This window comes from Egretta garzetta, unplaced genomic scaffold (assembly GCF_000687185.1).
Source record: "Egretta garzetta isolate BGI_Z169 unplaced genomic scaffold, ASM68718v1 scaffold5, whole genome shotgun sequence".
Lineage (NCBI taxonomy): Eukaryota > Metazoa > Chordata > Aves > Pelecaniformes > Ardeidae > Egretta > Egretta garzetta.
The window spans coordinates 5,062,519-5,080,969 of NW_009259707.1; the positions used below are offsets into that span (position 1 = coordinate 5,062,519).

Consider the following 18,451-nt stretch of genomic DNA (forward strand, 5'->3'; position numbering starts at 1 on the left):
AGGCTGCGCTGACTGAGGAGCGAAGGCAATGGGCGCAGCAGCGGAGAGGGGAGAGGCTGGAGCCCGCTTCCCCCCATGGCTCCCCGGGATGTGCCAGGCTTTCGCTGATGGCTCATTGGAGGTTCAGTGAGGCGAGTTTGTTGTCACAGATCGCAAAATGCAAAGGGAGGCAAACGAGCTGGGTTCATCAATGTCAGAATAAATACAGGGTGGCAGCTCCTTGGCTTAGTTGGGAACAAGCAGCCTCACAACCTTAATTTGGTTTGAATTTTTTTTTTGTTTTTAAAGTAATTAAACCATTTATTGCACAAGTATACGGCGGCGTGCAGCCTATAGAGTGGGTGGAGGGACTGCTTTGTGCAGATTGCCAGCACTTCCAACATCAGCCTTACACAGGTGCTGCATCATGCAGCCAGCGCTGACGCAATAGCGTTTGGATCAGGCAAGTCCACTGATGCAAATAGCGCATCGAGGGCTCTCTGCTATTTGTTGTCTGCAGGTAATGCAATCTCTTCTTTTAATTCAGATTTCAAGAAACATTTACCAGCTTTTTTGTTTTTAAAACTAAAATATGACTGTGACATTAAATTCCGTTTGCCAGATTCGCAGACAGTGAGGGCTCTTCTGTGACATGAGTAGAGATATAACAGAGAAGGAAGCTTCTAGAGTAAGAAGGGGGAGTCTTTTCCGTACCAACACCTGCAGACACTTTTCAGACATACCTTAGGTCCCTCAATAACACTCTGCATGGTCTTATATGATACCATGAAGAAAAACATAATATGGCCCCAGGCCATATGAAACTGAAGTTGCTTGCTGTGTGTGGAGGGTGGTCTCTTAACTTCCCCACCCTAGAAAGTTTGATATCAACAGTAATGTAATATCCTTGCAAGTATTCAAACCAAAAATAAATTAAGAAATTTACATTTGTCATTCAAAAGATGAAGAACAAAGAGGAAAATACAGAAGTTCAGTTTTTTCCCAAATATTGTTTTCAATTTTGCACATCTTGTCTTTGGTTTTGTTTCCAACTTTTTTTTGCCTTTTGAAAGGCAGTGTGATGTTGCTGAAAGAGAGATGTGAAAAGTTTTTTTACTCTCTGCCCAGAGATGTGATGTGCTAGGGACAATAGCTATAGTTTTAGTCTTGTGGTAATTGAAAGTGTAATTTCTTGCTGATGAGTATTCACAGACTTATTTCATTACACTTCTAGGAGGGATATTTAATTTTGTAACCCTACACTGAAATAGCCTATTGCCAACTTCACCTTCAGTAGTTTTGTCTTCACACAGAAATAAAGAGCACCATTTTACCATATGTTCAATGCATTATATACAGCATAGGACGGTAGGTCATCTCATCCCTTCTTCTGAGGGAAGAGTGGCGAACTTGAGGTTGGGCAGTAAACTCGGTGCTCTATGAACAAGGTGTTCATGATGAAGGCTTTACCCTCTCCACTGCTGTTAATGGGTAACAAGTCATAGGCTGGGATTTGGGGGAGGAAAGGGAGAAAATGGAGGGGGGAAACCCACAGAGGAGAGAGAAATAAAAATTAGCTGACCTGATTTTTAAAATTCTTAAATATCCAGAGATTCTTGTGGTGTTTCTGTCTGTCTCGTTAGCTTCACTGGCAAGGTGAATGCTTGCCTTTGCACCCCTGCTCCAGTGGCAGGCAGGTCGCACCCCGCGTTGTGCAGCTTTTTGGGGACGGGGCTGAAATCAGAACAGGGCTATCTGCTCAGGGCCGCGGCTTCTCTTCAGCAGGCGGACATCAGAGATGAGTAACTCTCCCAAGGCTGACTTTGTAGCATGCTTAGTTCCTTCCCCTTTGAAATCAGTGGAGTAACTCCTGGTGAACTGTAAAGCTGGCGGACTGTGTTGCACCAAAAATAGTTAATGCAACTCATTTGGGGCCACATTCAGCAAAGATTTAGTGGGAGTGCTGACAATAAAGCACACACTTACAACTTTCTGTGAGTTGGCATGGAATAACAGCCACAAAAAATAAAGAAACATAAATTGTTCCCTTGCATATGCGTGGCTGCCGTACTTCTGACCTTGGTTACAGCTGTTGAGCGGCTGTGGCTCCGGACCTCCTCACTGACTCAGCTTAGGCTGGGGAGCGGCGACGACAGTGTCCAGGACTTGCACAAAGTGGCTAGTGGTATCATTTGGGTCTGGTAGGCAGAGAAGTATCCATTTTTTAGAAAGTGTTTCGTGATTTTTTTGGGTGCCCGAATGCAGATGTGGTAGTGAAGTCTGATTTCCAGATGGCGAGAGCTCAGCACTTCAGAAAATCAAATTGCTTTGATATTTCTCCAGGTTGGCGTCTGAAAACCCAGAATCTCCAGGTGGCTTTTGAAAACAAGAGGGAAAGGCCAAGCTCACCTCCCTGGTAGCTCTTTGGGGACAGTAATTAATGGTACTGGTTTTGTTTCCATCCCCCCTTCCCACATGGGAAGACCTCAAGCCCCACTCTCCTGCCTCCTGAGTTAGTTCTGTTCTGCAAAAGGAAGAAAAACTTGCTTTGGGAATTGGCAGGGAATTTAGCGTGCTGTGGTGAAGTAAATCCCCAGAAAACTTGCTTGATGCAGCAGCCACCTCTGTCTTGGGGAGAGCTGCAAGAGATGTCCCCCCCCGACCTGGTACCCATGCCTCCATGGTGGCGTGCCCTCTCTTCCTAGTTGTGCTGGGCTTCGCGAGGGGTCTGTGGGCAGGGGGTGGGCAGGAAGGGGGTGCATAAGTATGGCAGACTGGTGTCTTGCTGGCAAGAGGTTTGGGTCCTGATGAATAGCCAGGCTGAGCATGTAGGTGAGGCACCGGCTGGATGGTTCCTACAGGGGACAGGTGCTCTGCCAAATCTCTGATTTCCCCTCTCCGGAATGGCTCTGGAGGAATTGATACCATTCAGGAGAGCTGAATTCCTCTGTGCCCTCAGTCCTACAATGTACAGGTGGGTTTAGGGTCAGCATTTTAGGGAATCGTAGCCTTCTCAGGATGGCTGCGCTTCCTCGCCCGCGCTCAGCGCTGCAGCCTGTGTTGCAGCCTCTGCAGCTCTCCCCTCAGCATCACAGCTGCTTCCACGCGATACATCGCCGGGCTTCACATAGGCAATGTCACTGCAGCGGCTCTCCTGCACAAAGGATGCGGCGAGATGTTATTTATTTAATATAAATGAACGCACATAGTGGACCTGTGTACGTGCAATAACTGTTTCGCTTATGCTCATGCATACACCGTATATCCACAACAGCAGGAACTGCACCCAAAAGTGGTGTAAACAAAATCCTGTGAATTTATACAAATATGTTGCAATCATATGTAAACACTGCAAATATTATATCCTCCTGTGGTGCTGATGGGGCATGATTTGAGAATTTTAAGCAGAGCAACTTTGCAGATGCTGGAAAGGCTTGGCCTCATTTCGAAACTGTAATAGAGGTTGGAATATATTTCATGTGACAACCATGTCCTCAAACCTGCTATTTGTTATTTCTTTTTAAAACACAAACAAACTGTTTTCTCATTTTGTTTACAGGACAGTGGAACAGGAGATAACAGCTGCATTGAAGAAATATTGCGGGTAGGAATCCTTAAATAAATATTTTCTTCCAGTGCCATTTCGTTTACTAAAAAGACAAGAGAATAACGAGAATATTGCAATTATCACTGTTAAAAATATTACTCTTTTAGACTGATGTCTTTCTAAGGAAAAAGTAAGCAAAATTATTTCCTCACGAAAAATAATTGAAAAAATCTGTGACAACAACCTTCTAGAGGCTCTGGATTTCACTGCTACTTTGTGCCAGTATGGCTGACCTTCATGGATGCAGGAGCAGATAATGGGATAAATTATAAACTGAAATGTACAATGATGTTTCAGGTTTACAAACCATGCAAAGTGCATGTTTCCATTAATCATGACTGTCAAAAATCTTAATTTTGAAGAGAGGTCTAGGAAGGTCATTTTCCACCTGGATTTAATTAGAATCCATTATGTAATGTCATTATGTCCATTATGTCCGTTATATAACGACAATGTGCAAAATCTGTAGTTATTTCCATATTTCATTATTATTCCTTTTATCTTAGTAATTTCTAGTTTATTTTCATGGCGCAAATTAATACACATCCAGACAGATCTTGGCTTGAATCACCTTTGGTATTGATTATTTTCTGAGGCAGACAAATTTATAAACAACGAAACATTTCCGTATATTTTAACTCATGGGGTTTTTTCAGTTCTTTTTCTAAACTGATAAATCAATAATCCAGAATGCTTATAAATCTGATAGAATAGTGAGTGAAACTCCAAACAAGGTAGATGGAATGGTAAAATCTCTCTATTGCTGTGTGTGCTTCCACCTCTTGGATGTCCACTACCCAAATATTTCAGATTGTTTATAAACTACGGGGCTATAAATATTTGGCTTAGAGATTAGTAGTGCATTAAGCCAGTTGTTTCTAAAGGTATTTCTCCATTCTCCCTGAATATGTTAAATACAGTTTTTAATTCTTAAACTGGAGAAAGAGTTTATCAAAGGGTGATGATGATGAATTGCTTCTGACTTCACTGGCAGAGCTTTTACTTAGCTAACGTTTACAAAGTAGGCTTTTGTAGGGCTGAACTGCCTATTCAACAACCCTTCGCCTCAGTCCCTGCTGTTTTGTTACAAATTAGTAGCAGATAGTATAATTCATGAGAGCTTTTTACATTTTTCACGATGCACTAAGTATATGATGTGATGTGAGGCTCATTCACCCCTTTTTTATGCAAAGCTTTTAAAATGAACTGAGAAGCTGGTTTTCCTCCTTAGGTTGTGCAATTTGGCTTATGCAATTAGCCAAAAAATGTAAAAGGGACATGGTTCCTTCCATGCTGAGGAACATAGATATGTAAGAGATCCCAGCTGAGAAGAAAAATGCACTGTATGACTAGGGATGGTAAGGTGCATCTCCAAACCAGTGAACGCAGCTGCTGCGCTCTCGTTTTTTCCCCTTGGGGGCATTCCTCAAGAAATATTTTCGCAAAGCTTCACGATGAAGCGTTCAGGACAGCCTTAGATGGGTAGGACCCTTTCGTTCCTGAGGATTTATTCACAAATTCTTTCACTTTGCTTAAAAGCAGAATAAAACAACCCACAGCTCAAAAGCCACACTTCACATCAGTATCTCGCTAAAGCTTAACGTGGCTAAAATAGGGAGCACACTGTTTTCATTCCCTAGGTCTTGTCCTCACATGAATACTCAGTCATCATGGGTAACCTCTCCAATCTGTCCATTCTCCAGGTCTGCAACCTGGGTATCACTTTATATTCTGAACTTCCCTTGTGTCTCTGTATTTACGACTACGCGTAAATCTTGCAGACTGCTACTCTATAGCATTTCTAGCTGAAGCTCTTTATTCACAAAGGTAGAAGTCTCAAGTCTCATTACATACCTTGATTGCTGCAACATCCTTTCCTTGGTTTTGACAAATGCAATGTTACCCACCTCCATTCACGCTGCTGCGCAGATAATTTTCCTAGCTTGACATCTTGCCTAAAGACATTTGTCTCTACATCTCACCACTGTCATCTCCTTCTCTATCGCATCAAATACAGCTATTTGTCTCTGATTTTACGGCCTCAAGTCTACCAATTTGTGCTAACATATTAGCTCCCACTTTAGCTTACCTGGTGATGCCAGCCTCTGTCACCCTGTTGCTAAGTTTTACATAAATTAATTTCTCCCATGCTTCCCAGCAGATCTGGGAACAGCCTTGAACACTTTGCCGATTAGCTCTATACCTACCTTCAGATCATCTCTTAAGAGCCTCCTTTTTCACAAGGACTATGGAGGAACAGTGGTGAGGTCAGGGCTCATGCTTGAACATTGTCGCACTTGTCCCTTGTAGTGCCTGGTCAGGCCAGATGTATCCATCTGCTCTCTTTTTTCCTGGAAAGTGAACTCTCTGTGTCAGGGAACTGCTGTATAGTACAAATGCAGTTCTTATGTACTCTCGCAATACAAATCCCTATCAGCAGTGGTTGCTGTTACTGATAATTAGCAGAAGCAGCCACAGGAGTAACGTGCCATTGCTTACTCACTTTGTAAATCACTGGCATCCAGACTGTTCCAGCTCTCTCCATGCCCTCTTTTTGTGCCAAACAGATCCATTTAGTTTTAACACAGATTTTTCTGGTTTTCTGAAACCAGAATGCCATTTCCATGGTTTTGTGGGAGGTGTTATTCGCATAGTAAAGCCAAAGTTTAGCTCCTTTTTTCGGACAGAAGATAACGCAGTTCCTGTATGGGTGCCCAGAGGCCGACAACGAAAAGCCACAGGAGCTGCAGTCCTTGTGTTCCCCTCAGAAAGGTGGCTCTTTGCTGGCATACTGAAATGAGTTTATTATAGGACGGGACACTCTACTGCACAGAGCATCAGCAAAAGAAAGAAGATGCTTAAAATGTATCTTTTTAAGGAACATTGCACCCTCTTTTAGCTGCCTCTTGCACAACACAAAGCGGAGAACATCCTCTCTTTCTAGACAGCGTGCTTCCCGCACACGTCAGGCTGGGCCTCTTCTGAGGGATCGCTACTTCCACGGCATCTCCATGTTTCCCCAGTCGAGACCAAGGGTGGTAGAAGGTGCACCCCAAGGCTGCTCCGTATGCCCCTCCTGTGCTTCCTTCCCCCAGCGCGTGAGAGGAGGCAAGTGCTGGTTTGCACACAGATCTTGTCACCCTCTGGTTTCAGGACTGGGACAGAACTAACATCTGGCCCTGGGCTGCAAACTCAATCGAGGCATAGCTTTAAATTCACCAAATCTTATTTTGTGCTAACCGTGACAAGAATTTGTAGTCTTTGTGCTGCCTGGCGCAACGCAGGGTGCCACAGCTTAAGCCTAGCCTTTTTTGATGTTGTTTTACCAAATGTATCAGGGCTCTGTAGACTTTGTAAATTGACGGATCATTCGGCACGGAACTGCAGCTTCCAAAGAAAGCCCCCAAGAACTGAGACACAGAACCGCTTCCAGCCCTGAACGAGGTTGATTAACAAGACAAGTAACCCTGTCGAGATTGGAGCTGTTGTAAGGACCCCTGCTGAGTTTATAATCACTGCAGGAATCCTGAACCTCATCTAACCCCATGCACTAATTTATAGCAACTTCTTCAAAGTGCAGTGACTTCTCCATCCAGCTGCAGGCACGCACATCGAGGATAGAGAAACGAGGAGAGCCTTCGACGTAAATAACTCCAGTAAGACCAAGTTACAGATGTAACATCAAATCAAGAGAGAAAAGCCTCATTACTTGATGGTAGCTATAAAAGGCAATTCCTTGTAAGCTTTCTCATTGTTGTTGGAGGACGTGGTAGAAAACTTTGAAGGCTACACAAATATCCTTTATTCCACCATGCCCTGAGCAGTTGCTACCTGAGTTCCTGAGACAGCGCCAAAGCCAACCTATTCACTTCCTCACTAAAACACAGGCTTGCTAAGCAAGATAAGTAATTTTAGCTGATTTCTGTTTGATTTTATTAGCGTGTGGAACTGTGTATTTTGTTGTGACTGGCGGGGTTTGGAGTAAATATTTATTTTGCTGTAGTACATGGGAAAAACGGGAGCAGTGAGAGTCCTGCCTCTCCACTAAGTTAACTGTTGCAAGCAATCTCAGATGAACTCTGAATATATTTGCTATGGATTTAAGGAGAAAGGGAGTGTGTCAGGTGCAGGCGGTTCTTGGTCTGTAAGATAAGTGGTTGGAGATTGATCTGGCTGTTCTTACAGTCTTAGCTGCAATTTCCTAGAGTTGCTGTGGCTTTGTTGAAAGGAAACCCACAGGCAAGCTGAGCTTTTAATTATTTAAGATGTTCCTGGTGAATTCCCTTCTATTTTTTTTTTTTTTTTTGTGTTGACATGAGAGGTGTTGTTGATGGGGGAGAGACAGAAGTAGTTGGTTTGGCCTGCAAACAGTGTTTGGCTGGAGGACATGGAAATGGCAGGAAGCTGATGGAGGAGAGCAACAGGAATGCAGAGGAAGGGCAAGAGAAAATCTCTGGGGTACCGGTAGATGAAAAACTGGACATGAGCTGGCAGTGTGTGCTTGCAGCCCAGAAAGCCAACCCTATCCTGGGCTGCACGAAAAGCAGGGTGGCCAGCAGGTCAAGGGAGGTGATTCTGCCCCTCTGCTCTACTCTGGTGAGACCTCACCTGGAGCCCTCCGTTCAGCTCTAGGGTCCCCAGCACAGGAAAGACGTGGACCTGTTGGAGCGGGTCCAGAGGAGGCCACAGAAATGATCCAAGGGCTGGAGCACCTCTCCTACGAGGACAGGCTGAGAGAGTTGAGGTTGTTCAGCCTGGAGAAGAGAAGGCTGCGGGGAGGCCTGATTGTGGCCTTTCAGTACTTAAAGGGGGCCTATAGGAAAGATGGGAACAAACTTTTTAGTAGAGACTGTAGTGACAGGACAAGGGCTTTAAACTAAAGGAGGGTAGATTCAGGCTAGATATAAGGCAAAAATTCTTTGCAATGAGGTGGTGAAACACTGGCAGGGGTTTCCCAGAGAGGTGGTGGAGGCCCCATCCCTGGCAACATTCAAGGCCAGGCTGGATGGGGCTCTGAGCAACCTGATCCCTTTGAAAAAGTTCCTGCTCCCTGCAGGGGGGTTGGACTGGGTGACCTCTAAAGGTCCCTTCCAACCCAAACCATTCTGTAATTCTATGAAAACCAGGTATGAACAGTTAACAGAGAAGAAGACACCTTTGGGTTGGCATGGAGCACTGGGGAGGCAGGATAGGGTGTGGAATGAAGGGCAGATAAGTTTATTTCAGGGAAGACAGAAAAATCAGTTGGGGAGGCAGTGGAAGGACTGAGACTGCAGCTGTGAACATCCCTCCCAGTGAAGGACAGCTCTGCTTGGTGCCACAAGCCTCCTTCAAGGGAGTGAGCACCCACAGGTGCCCTTGCAAATAGGTTGTGACTCCCCATGGCTGCAGGACATCCACTTATGAAAACATGACATTTTAAGTGTGATGTCTTTGATGAGTGATTTACTTGAATCACTCTACCCTGTGAAGCTAATCAGAGTGTGTAAAGCACAGTGCTGCTTATTTGAGCAATGTAAAAAACTGAATGAAAACAGAATCTAATTCTGTATTTTTCCCCTTCCCCACTTGTGATCCCTTGGCTCATTAGCAGCCTTGCTAATTCTTTAGCAGAAAGCGTTAAGGATCAACCCATCAAATATTCAGGGTTTTTTTTTCAAACGTGAACAGCCATATGTGCTGTGAGATCAGCTGCACTCCATCAGATGATTGAATTAAAACAAGAGCAGAGGTAAATTAGAAACTGTCTGCACAAGACAAATCCTGTGAAAACATGAAATCCTACCAAACATACTGTCACTGCGAATAAGCATCACAGTCAGTGGAGCACGTGTCAATACTTAGAGGGGAGAAAAATCAGTTTCTTAGAGGTAGGTTGTTAGTTCAACAACTGTGAACTGCTGCCTTGTAAATGTTAATGACTGTAAGATCCCACTGGCTGCAGTTAAGCTCCTAGTGGAGTTGGACATGTGAAGAATTACAGAACACGAATATGGTAATCAGCAGTATATTTCTAAACACTTCTCTTGCTTTCCAAAGCAGAGGGAAAAGCCTACAGGTGGAACGAGACCCACTTTGCTGCATGGCACTGGTGCAATAGCTACCTCTGCACTAGCAGAGCTTTTTATTGCAGTCTCGCTGCTGGAAAGAAATTGCTAGGCAACTTCGGGAGGGAGGCGAGAAGGCCGCCCTCAGCACGGCACCTTCGTGGGGAAATTGGGGTTGGCTCTTGTGACTGAACCCGGTGGGAAACTCCTGGAAAAGTTTCAGGAGGAACGCAGCAACTTCAGGTGAAAGAGGAGCGAGGAGAGAGAGAGAAGGTATGGGGACTTAGCAGCAGCCCCAGTTTGCTGACAATACCTTTCTTGCTCAGCCTCATTGAATACAGAAGTACTCCAAAGTGTCAGAATCATATTAAAAATGTATCAGATGCATAAAATATCATTTGTTTTCATTGCAATCTTCCAGGAGAACTTTCACAGCACAGCTTTGCTTTTAGTATCCTAAATTTCAGAGCAATTAAAGCATTGTTTTGGCTGATGTACACTGTTCATCGCATTTCTTCAGTAGTATTCTTTTTGTCTTTCTTACTCGAATAAATGAAAAAGCATACCCCAGAGTGTTTGCAAAACGTGTCGTTTCACCCAAGGCACTAAATCCCAGAAACACTAAGACATAGTTCAAGCCATCTAATCCAGGCTCCAATACTCACCTATTAACACTGCCCTTCTTACCGCACCATGATATCCAGCTTGTTTGTACAATATCTTATCTACAGCAGTTGCTGTCTGCAGCAATTTACCTAAGTCAGCTTTTCTCCAGCCAGCCTGGGTAAGGCTGGCGGTGCGGATGGCAGTGCCGTGGAGCTTCAGCAAGCTCTCTGCCCACAGCTTCCCCAGCTTCTCCGGGAGAATTAGCAGTCTGTACAGTGCCTTGCACTGCTAGAGCAAAATTAGGAGCAGTACCAGAGATAGCTAAAGATATTTTGGCTTTCTCCACATAAGCTGCAATGACTATGGAGGAGGCACACCTGTGTACCCCTTGACTCCTCACACCTTGGCATCTTTCAGGATACACTGTCTGTATGTGGTGCCTTGGACTTCCTCTGCGTGTCCGCCGAGCCAGGGTCTCTTTATTACCTCGTTCTCCATCCAGAAGGCTAGCGGGACATTCCCCACTTCTCACAGCTTTTGCCCCTTTTTTGGCCTTCCTCAGATCATCAGAATCTCTCTCCAGGTGGTCTGTTACTTGTTGTCAGCTCATCTGAACAGAAACTGCTCCTGGTTTGGGCACCGCGCATGGCACATCCTTTCTATTGCCCACATTGTGGTTTTCAACTGTCAATAAACCTTCACAGCCAACGGGTCAAACCCAGACATGTAAACATCGCTTCCCTGACCCTTAACTTACAGAGTCTGAGGTACAGAGTGCGATGTAAAATGGCACTAAAATACTGTACTAACAGTGATAATGTCAACCAACTATTAATTAGTTGTACATCAACAGCCCCCCTTAATTGTCATGCTTGGATTTTTGCTGCTCTCACTGTTGTTGAAAATAGCGTCTCAAAGGAGTCTGAGGTTTGAAGTACGCTGTATATGTAAACCTTGAACTTAATAAATCTCAGTGTCAATGAAAAAATACCACCTTAAAAAGGCAAAAACTATAAAAAGCTTAATGGAAATAGGAGAACAAGCTAGAAACTCTTATGGTGGGAATAAGACTTACAACAAATGCCACTCAAAGGTAATCTGCCTTTCAGTCTTCCAGGTCCCAGTGCAGGACATGGAGGCACTTTCTGTGCCATTAGCCACCCCTGTCCTGTGGCACTGACATTTTTAAACACAGCAAAATCTGATCTGGTTTGAATCGAACAGCGTGGTACAGAGGAAACAGACCCATTTTCTTTTTAGAACACAAGTAACTGATGTGCGAAGGCTTTGCGTTAGGAAAAGGCAGGCCAGTATAAAAGAGCTGGTGAAACACTATCGTGCTAATGTGGTGGAATTAATTTTTGAAATTGCTGTTTTGTAGTGAGCGTATACACCCTGTTATTTGGCAAAGCAAGAGAGAATCCAGAATGAATTATCCAGCCTCTCTCTGCTATACAGAAATAATACAGGAAAATACTTCCTAATTTTTCTCTCTGTCTAGAGTGTTTCACAAAGCTGGAAAAGAGGCACAATCACCATCTTGTTCCAATACAGAGAAACGATCCCTTGTTATTAATGGCAAAGGGCCAGATAGATCCTCGTTTTGTATATCCCTGCCACAGCTCCTCTGAGGCCAACAGAATTATGCATATTAATACCAGAAAGGATCTGTGCTATCAGTCCTCATGAAAGAAGAATAAAATTTAGATAATAGCAGGTATCCGCACCGCTGCGAGCCTGGTGTTTGATGCCTTCAGCTGCTGCCTTTAGAGAACAGCCTACTTTCTACCCCCTTGGGGAAGATTCACTCAAAATGAAGCAAGACCACAAAGGAGGTGTGACTTGAGATGATGGCATCCTCCAGTAAGCCCTATGGTGACACTGGTTTCTTCTTTGATTGAATGGGTGCTAAGGAAGCAGACTCATCAGACAAAGCAACTAGATGCTGTTATATGAGGCATTTTCCACCCAGGTTAATGTTCCCATTTTCTTCGCTATGTTTCTGGAAGAGATGGAGGGCTTCCCATAGTGTGCCTGTGTTCGGGGCTGTAGACTGCAGCTGTGCCTGCCGAGCCAGGCAATCATTGCTCCACGGTCCCCCACACCTGAGGATGCAGCCAAGGTTTGCCCTGTGAGCCTGCAGGGCGACAGACCTGCTGCCATCCCCACCTGAAGATGTGCCTCTGAAAATCTGCATTAGATCGAGTTGTGGGTTTCAGTGGCTGAATGATACACACGTACTTCAGCCATGCACCTTTTCCTGTCTCCTACACTAATATTTTCAGCAGACATGCTCTTACATCTAGGAAATTCCTCTGTGGTGCCTGATTTTCCACAACTGGAGATGATCAGTGGGAACTCTCCCACCACTGTCACATTTTGGTCTGAGCCAGGAAGCGTGAGCTCTCTGTTTATGTCTGAGAGAGGCAGCTTTCCTCATCTGGGAGAGGAGACAAATATTCTTTTGTTAATCTTATTTAATCATATTTAGGAGCAACACATGAGTTAGCAGTTAGCTTCACTTTGCAGGAAGATTTTAAGGAAATTGTGGGAGAAAAGAGGAGCCTGCTAAAAGGAAATTAAATCACTTTCAACAATATTCCATTGCAATGTCTATACTAATAAGTAGAATGGACTAATAACTGTTCTCTTGCCCTGAGGCCAATCAGCGTAGCATGGCTTGTGTCCAAAGAGCTAAACTCTCTTACAGCCACAAAGCAGAGTGGTTTCACCCACCCTGCCTGTTGGGAGAGGCCCCTGGCCTTGCAGGGATTTTCTCTGCAAGAGTTGGCCCCGGTCAAAACAGTGCTGGTGTCAGTGATTTAGTGATGTGCACGGGTGTGGGGCAGCGCTCAGGTACGCGGTCCTGTTGGTGTGTTAGGAGAGGTGTGCTCTGTTTTTTCTGTACAATGTGCTGGGCGTCCTCCTGCCTTGTGCACAAACTCAGAGACCTGGGAGAACGCAGTACTAGCCACATTGCGAAAATTGTCATTGAAAATCTCTAACATTTTCTATTCTACATATTTTGGCATCTTTTGGCCATTGTAGTTTGTTGCCCTTGGGACATATTGGGTTGGGTTTTTTCTTGGAAAATGTGAAAGGTGAAAACTGTTTTTGAAGGGAAGAGAAGAACATACACGGCCATTTGTCTGCAGGACACAAAGTGCTGTTAACAGAATATTTTAAGAGAGACTGACTGAATACTAATCAAGTTTTCACCAACCAAAGTATCATAGAATCTGTCCTTTATGATTAGTGCTAAATGCCATTTGCTGTGTATGGTGCATTGTGTCATTCTTAGAGTTATTTTGGATTTAGTAGCTTAGGAAGTAAAATGCTATCAGGTGTGCTTCAAAAGTGAGGTACTTGGAAAAGACCCAATTATTTCATGTACAAATTGTTGGCATCCCCTTAAGTGATGGGATTCTGACTCAGGCCTCCAAACAATACCACTGGACAACGTATAATGAAGACGATGATCAGATATCACACTTCTGACAGTTTCTGAAAACTTCATTTTTGCCAACAGAATTAATTTAATTAAAAATACATATTCTTTACACTAATATTGAACACACTTAAAGTCACCCAGACATAAAAGGGCTTACATACAAACTTCAGTTAAAAACCATGCAATTTTATACAGAAATTACAAGCCTGTCGCTTCACCCTTGGGAGAAAAAAAAGTTATTCAGAGTAATGACAATAGCTTGGTGGGAGAGAAAGTGGGCTTCATGCAGTAAAAAAGTTTCTTTCCAGCTGTGTGGGTTTTCCATGGGCTTTTTTTCATTAATATTATCAAGTTATTTGTTATTTACTCATGAATGCTGAACAAATACCAAGCAAATTCAAGACATTATTAATTTTCCTAGCATTGCATGTACGCATATGTAATGGTTCATTATAGCCCTGAGTTTTCAATAAATTCCTGTGTAAATGAGAAGAGCCCAATTAAAAAAATTGTAGACCCTGATCCAACCTTTGTTGACTTCAGATCCTGATGTTGAATGGAGCACCAAAAGAGAAAATTATGCCTATTAAATTGAGTAAACATTTTCTTCATTTATCTGGGTGGCTTTTTTCTGTTGGTGAAAACTATTTTTTTGCTAAAAATGCCAACCCTTAGAAACTTAATGAGTATTAATGAAAAGCTGGAATAATTTAGCATGGACAAAAAGAGGGTAATTTTCCTTAGACATTTCATTAGTACGAGCTGAATCCTAAAAGGCCTATTCTCCTTGTGGTTTGTCAGAATAATTCTCATTATCGTCAATGGGAACCAGGTATATATGCATCAATAGCAGAATAGACTGCTAAATATAGTTGCTACCGTGGCAGCTGGTTCCCTCTCTCGTTCATCAGCTGGGGAAGCTGGAAGCTGCAGCAGCCTCACAGCGTAAGAAAGACGATGCCTGAAGAAATTTTTTTTCCTGGTAACAGGGGCATGAGCTCGATGTGCTTGAGCCCACCACATAGGGATGACGGGCATGCAAGCTTCCCTCAGCCTGAGCAGGCTACCCACATTGGCCACGTGCATCATGTTTTCCAGGCTATGTGACCTGCAAGGTTCTGCAGTTGTTCCAAAAAAATAGATGGTTGGGGCTTTTCCCCATTAGCTGGAGAAGCAGCACACATCTCTAGGCAAAGCAATAAAAGATCTGCATGCTTTGCCTCATCTAAATTTCCCCACCGTTTTTTGCTGTCACTCCTCAGCTCCCTTGCATCCGAAGATGACATTTCCACCCTGTCTTCCAGGCTCAGCCTGGCTTTCCCTCTCCTTCCCCTCCAGGGCAGCAGCATCTTTCATCCTCCCTGGTGTCTCCCCACTCAGAGAGCTGCCCCCGGGCTCTCTTCTCCTAAACAAGCTGCCTTTGTCTCTGGGCCCTTGGAGTCTCACAGGAGTCACTAGGCTCTGTGATTTTTTTTAAGACCCAGGATTAGTATCTGATATCTTTTTTCTCTTGTCTGGAATTTTCCGCTATCCAAATCTAGACCCCTGTGGAGAGGCAGGGGGAAAAAAAATGGCCCTTAACCTTTTGTTTTCCTTGGGTAAGATCTATTCAGGTGCGTATAGTCTTTAGCAATCGATCTTTTCGTGGACAGACATTATCTTCTTTTCCTTGTCTTCTTAGCACACAGAGTATAAAGCACTACACAGTAAAAAACAGCCATAAGGAATTAATAAATTATACATAGGCAGATTCACCAAATCATCAAACATTCCCTTCTGTAAAGGATGTTCCCTATCAGTTATTGTTTCTGTGGTGTATGTACCTTTCCATATCTTGTCATCTAAGTTTTCATGGATTTTTTTTCTTTCTACTTTCTTTCTTTTGTAATTCCAGTGTGTTCTGATTTAAAACAAACCAACGGGAAGCTGTTTTTTTACCCCCTCTCTCTGTCCCTCTTTGCCAGCAGAAACCGCACAGGTTGCATGGGCAGGTGGAGGGAGTTCTGAGCCGAGACAGATGCAGACCTGGATTCTTCGCTTTCAGTGTCCCCTCTCTTGAACCCATGATGCCAGGGGAGGAGCCACCCTGCCCAGGGGTGCCTGTGCTTTGGGTACTCTCACGTGGCCCCTGGCAGCGTTTCTGGCTGCAGCAGCTTTGCGGATGTGCAAGGCTGTGAATCCAGCTTGTGAATGTCCCTTCTCACATGCTTCACTTGGCAGAAGCTAATTCAAAATTCATATGGCACTGAAAAAGCCATGCCAGCTAAATAGTGTATGCGAGTACTAGCAAGCGAAACGCATGCAGAAATGGGCTGATCCATGATGCATTCCGGTCTGTCTCTTCAAGTGCCTGTGTTTTGGCCACCAGACTGGTAGTCATTGCAGAGTTTATCCTAGGAACCATGCAGGATTTAGGGGCAGCAAGAGGTACGTAATTATGGTGGACCCACTGCACTGTGCCCTCAACTTTTCCACAAAGGATACGGCTCTTACTAAATTTTTAAGGCCATGTCTCACCCTATGCATGGGTTTTCCCTCAGCAGTGATAGAATGAAGTCTTACAAGTGAAAACTTAGGCGTCTTTAAAATACAAAGCAAGGATTTTAAAGCATTGTTGCCTTGGCAGATACATTTTTACAAAGCTCATATCCCAAAATAAAAGCACGTTAAGAATCCTACAACTTAAAGTGTGTTAAAGTATATGAAAATGGAGCATTCTGTGAGGCGAAGATAAGGGGAATTAAATGCTGAAGCCAGCATAGGTAAAAGGGAAACTGTAGCTGATCATACACCCATCCATCCTAGCCATTCCTCTCCAGCTCACGTCCGCCTGTCTCTCCGCTGCTCTGTTGCTGTTTCTGAATCCAGATGGCTGCAGGGTCAGTCCAGCCAAGCACTGCACTATTTTTCTGGTGTGCAAGAAGTCAGGCTCCCGCTGTGAATCACCTTCATGCTGCTGCCTGCTCTCGTTCACTGATTCCTAGAAGGAGCAGGCACTTAGCCCCGAGTTCGATGTTGGAGGCAGCCAGTTTGAGCACCCCTTGCAAAACAGACGCAGCGTTGACAGCTAAACTCTTTGCATTAGTTCCAAGCAGGAGAGATGCATGAGCTTCCTGGCAGATCTAAAATGTGAAACAGAAGGATCTGTAAAAGGAAATACTTTGCTTAGGAGAACGCTGTTGGTCCATCTGACTCCATCTAAACTGGTGGTAGCCAAGAGGTACTTCTGATCTCACATGTCTGGCTATGTCCTGACTGTACAGCAGGGCAACAGACCTGCATACATCAGTCCATGCAACTTTCCTGCACCCTGGTTTGAGCCCAAACCTCTCCTGGATGCATGGGTTGAAGGGAGTCCCAGTAGAGCTCAGCTAATTCTTGGATCTGGGTAGCGGGAGGGCAAGGAGCGTGGAGAGTGGTGCACAGCACTACAGGTGAATTTAGACTAAGCCAGAAAGAAATCATTATGTTCCAGAATTATCCAATGTTTAAGTCATTTATCTCAAAATAGATTTAAGGTGTGAGAAAGCCCATAAAATGCACAACTGCATTTCTCTGCAAAATTACAGGGTTCCTTCTGTTTGGAATAATGACTGTAAATTCCTTGGTATCACAGAGACTATTTAAGGTCACATCTACCAAAGCATATTTAAAGAAAGTTCAGACCTTTTGTGTCTGACACTTACACTCTGATTATCTGTCTGGAGGCAAAGCTCCTCATTTTGATATGTAATGAATAAAATGCACAAGTGGAAGGAATCAAGATAATGAATTTGCAGGATAATTTTACTAATTATCTTGTTGCTGATCATAGAACCAAGGCACTGCAAGTCAATCCTACCACAGCTATTAATATGCAATGCCTAAAGCTGTTCTTGTAACATTTATTACTCATCTTGCTGGTTCTACACAAGTTGATAGTTTGCTATTAAATTTGTAAAAGTGAATTCGCTAACACGTTCCTTGTTCTAAACACAACTTGTTAAATTATACAGGTTTACCAAAGTCTAAAGTAAATGAGAGCATTTAAAATAAGATGTTTTCTACTGTGCAAATGTTAGGTGATAAGTTGAGATGGAATTTATCTCACCATGTTGCAGTTATTTGAAGATAGGTATCTAATTGAAGTTATGAATTTAATCTCTCCCTAGGTAGCCATGGGAGAGAGGATGGGACAAATTGTCCTCTGAAGACGCCTCTCTCCGCACTGACTACAGAGGGCTCCCTGTCGATTTAATGAAATGGACAATGAATTTTTTCATGACTGAAGCTAAGAGGGATAAAAGTTTGTGGTTGGGAAATGGTAAATAGGAAACTTTTCAATGAGAAAAAAGCCAGAAACAAGTAATACTGTGAGGTTATGATTGGCCCACCAGCCATTTGGTTGGCAATGCGTAGAAAAAGATAGTTGGAGGGCACAAGCGTAGAGTCTGTACTGATCATCTGCCTTTGGGAACAGCTCAAGAACATGAAAAAGTGTCTGGCAAAGCGAGCCATTGATACCCAAACTGCAGCAATGAGAGAGACAAGCTCAGGAGCCATAATGGGATGCTCAATGTGGCTTTAAGAAAAGGAACAAATGTGGACAGAGATGAGTGAGGATGAAAAATTGTGAGGTTAGAAATCATAGAATCATAGAATCATAGAATCATAGAATCATAGAATCATAGAATCATAGAATCATAGAATCATAGAATCATAGAATCATAGAATCATAGAATCATAGAATCATAGAATCATAGAATCATAGAATCATAGAAT

General features: G+C 43.7%; 1 protein-coding gene across 1 annotated transcript in view; it reads left to right on the plus strand.

Annotated features, from left to right (window-relative positions):
* Positions 1-18,451, plus strand: part of AFF3 (AF4/FMR2 family member 3) — a 285,751-nt gene that overhangs the window by 101,459 nt on the left and 165,841 nt on the right. The window contains exon 4 of the mRNA XM_035894361.1: positions 3,539-3,583. Coding sequence (XP_035750254.1) covers positions 3,539-3,583 — 45 coding nt within the window. The remainder of the gene's footprint in view (positions 1-3,538; positions 3,584-18,451) is intronic.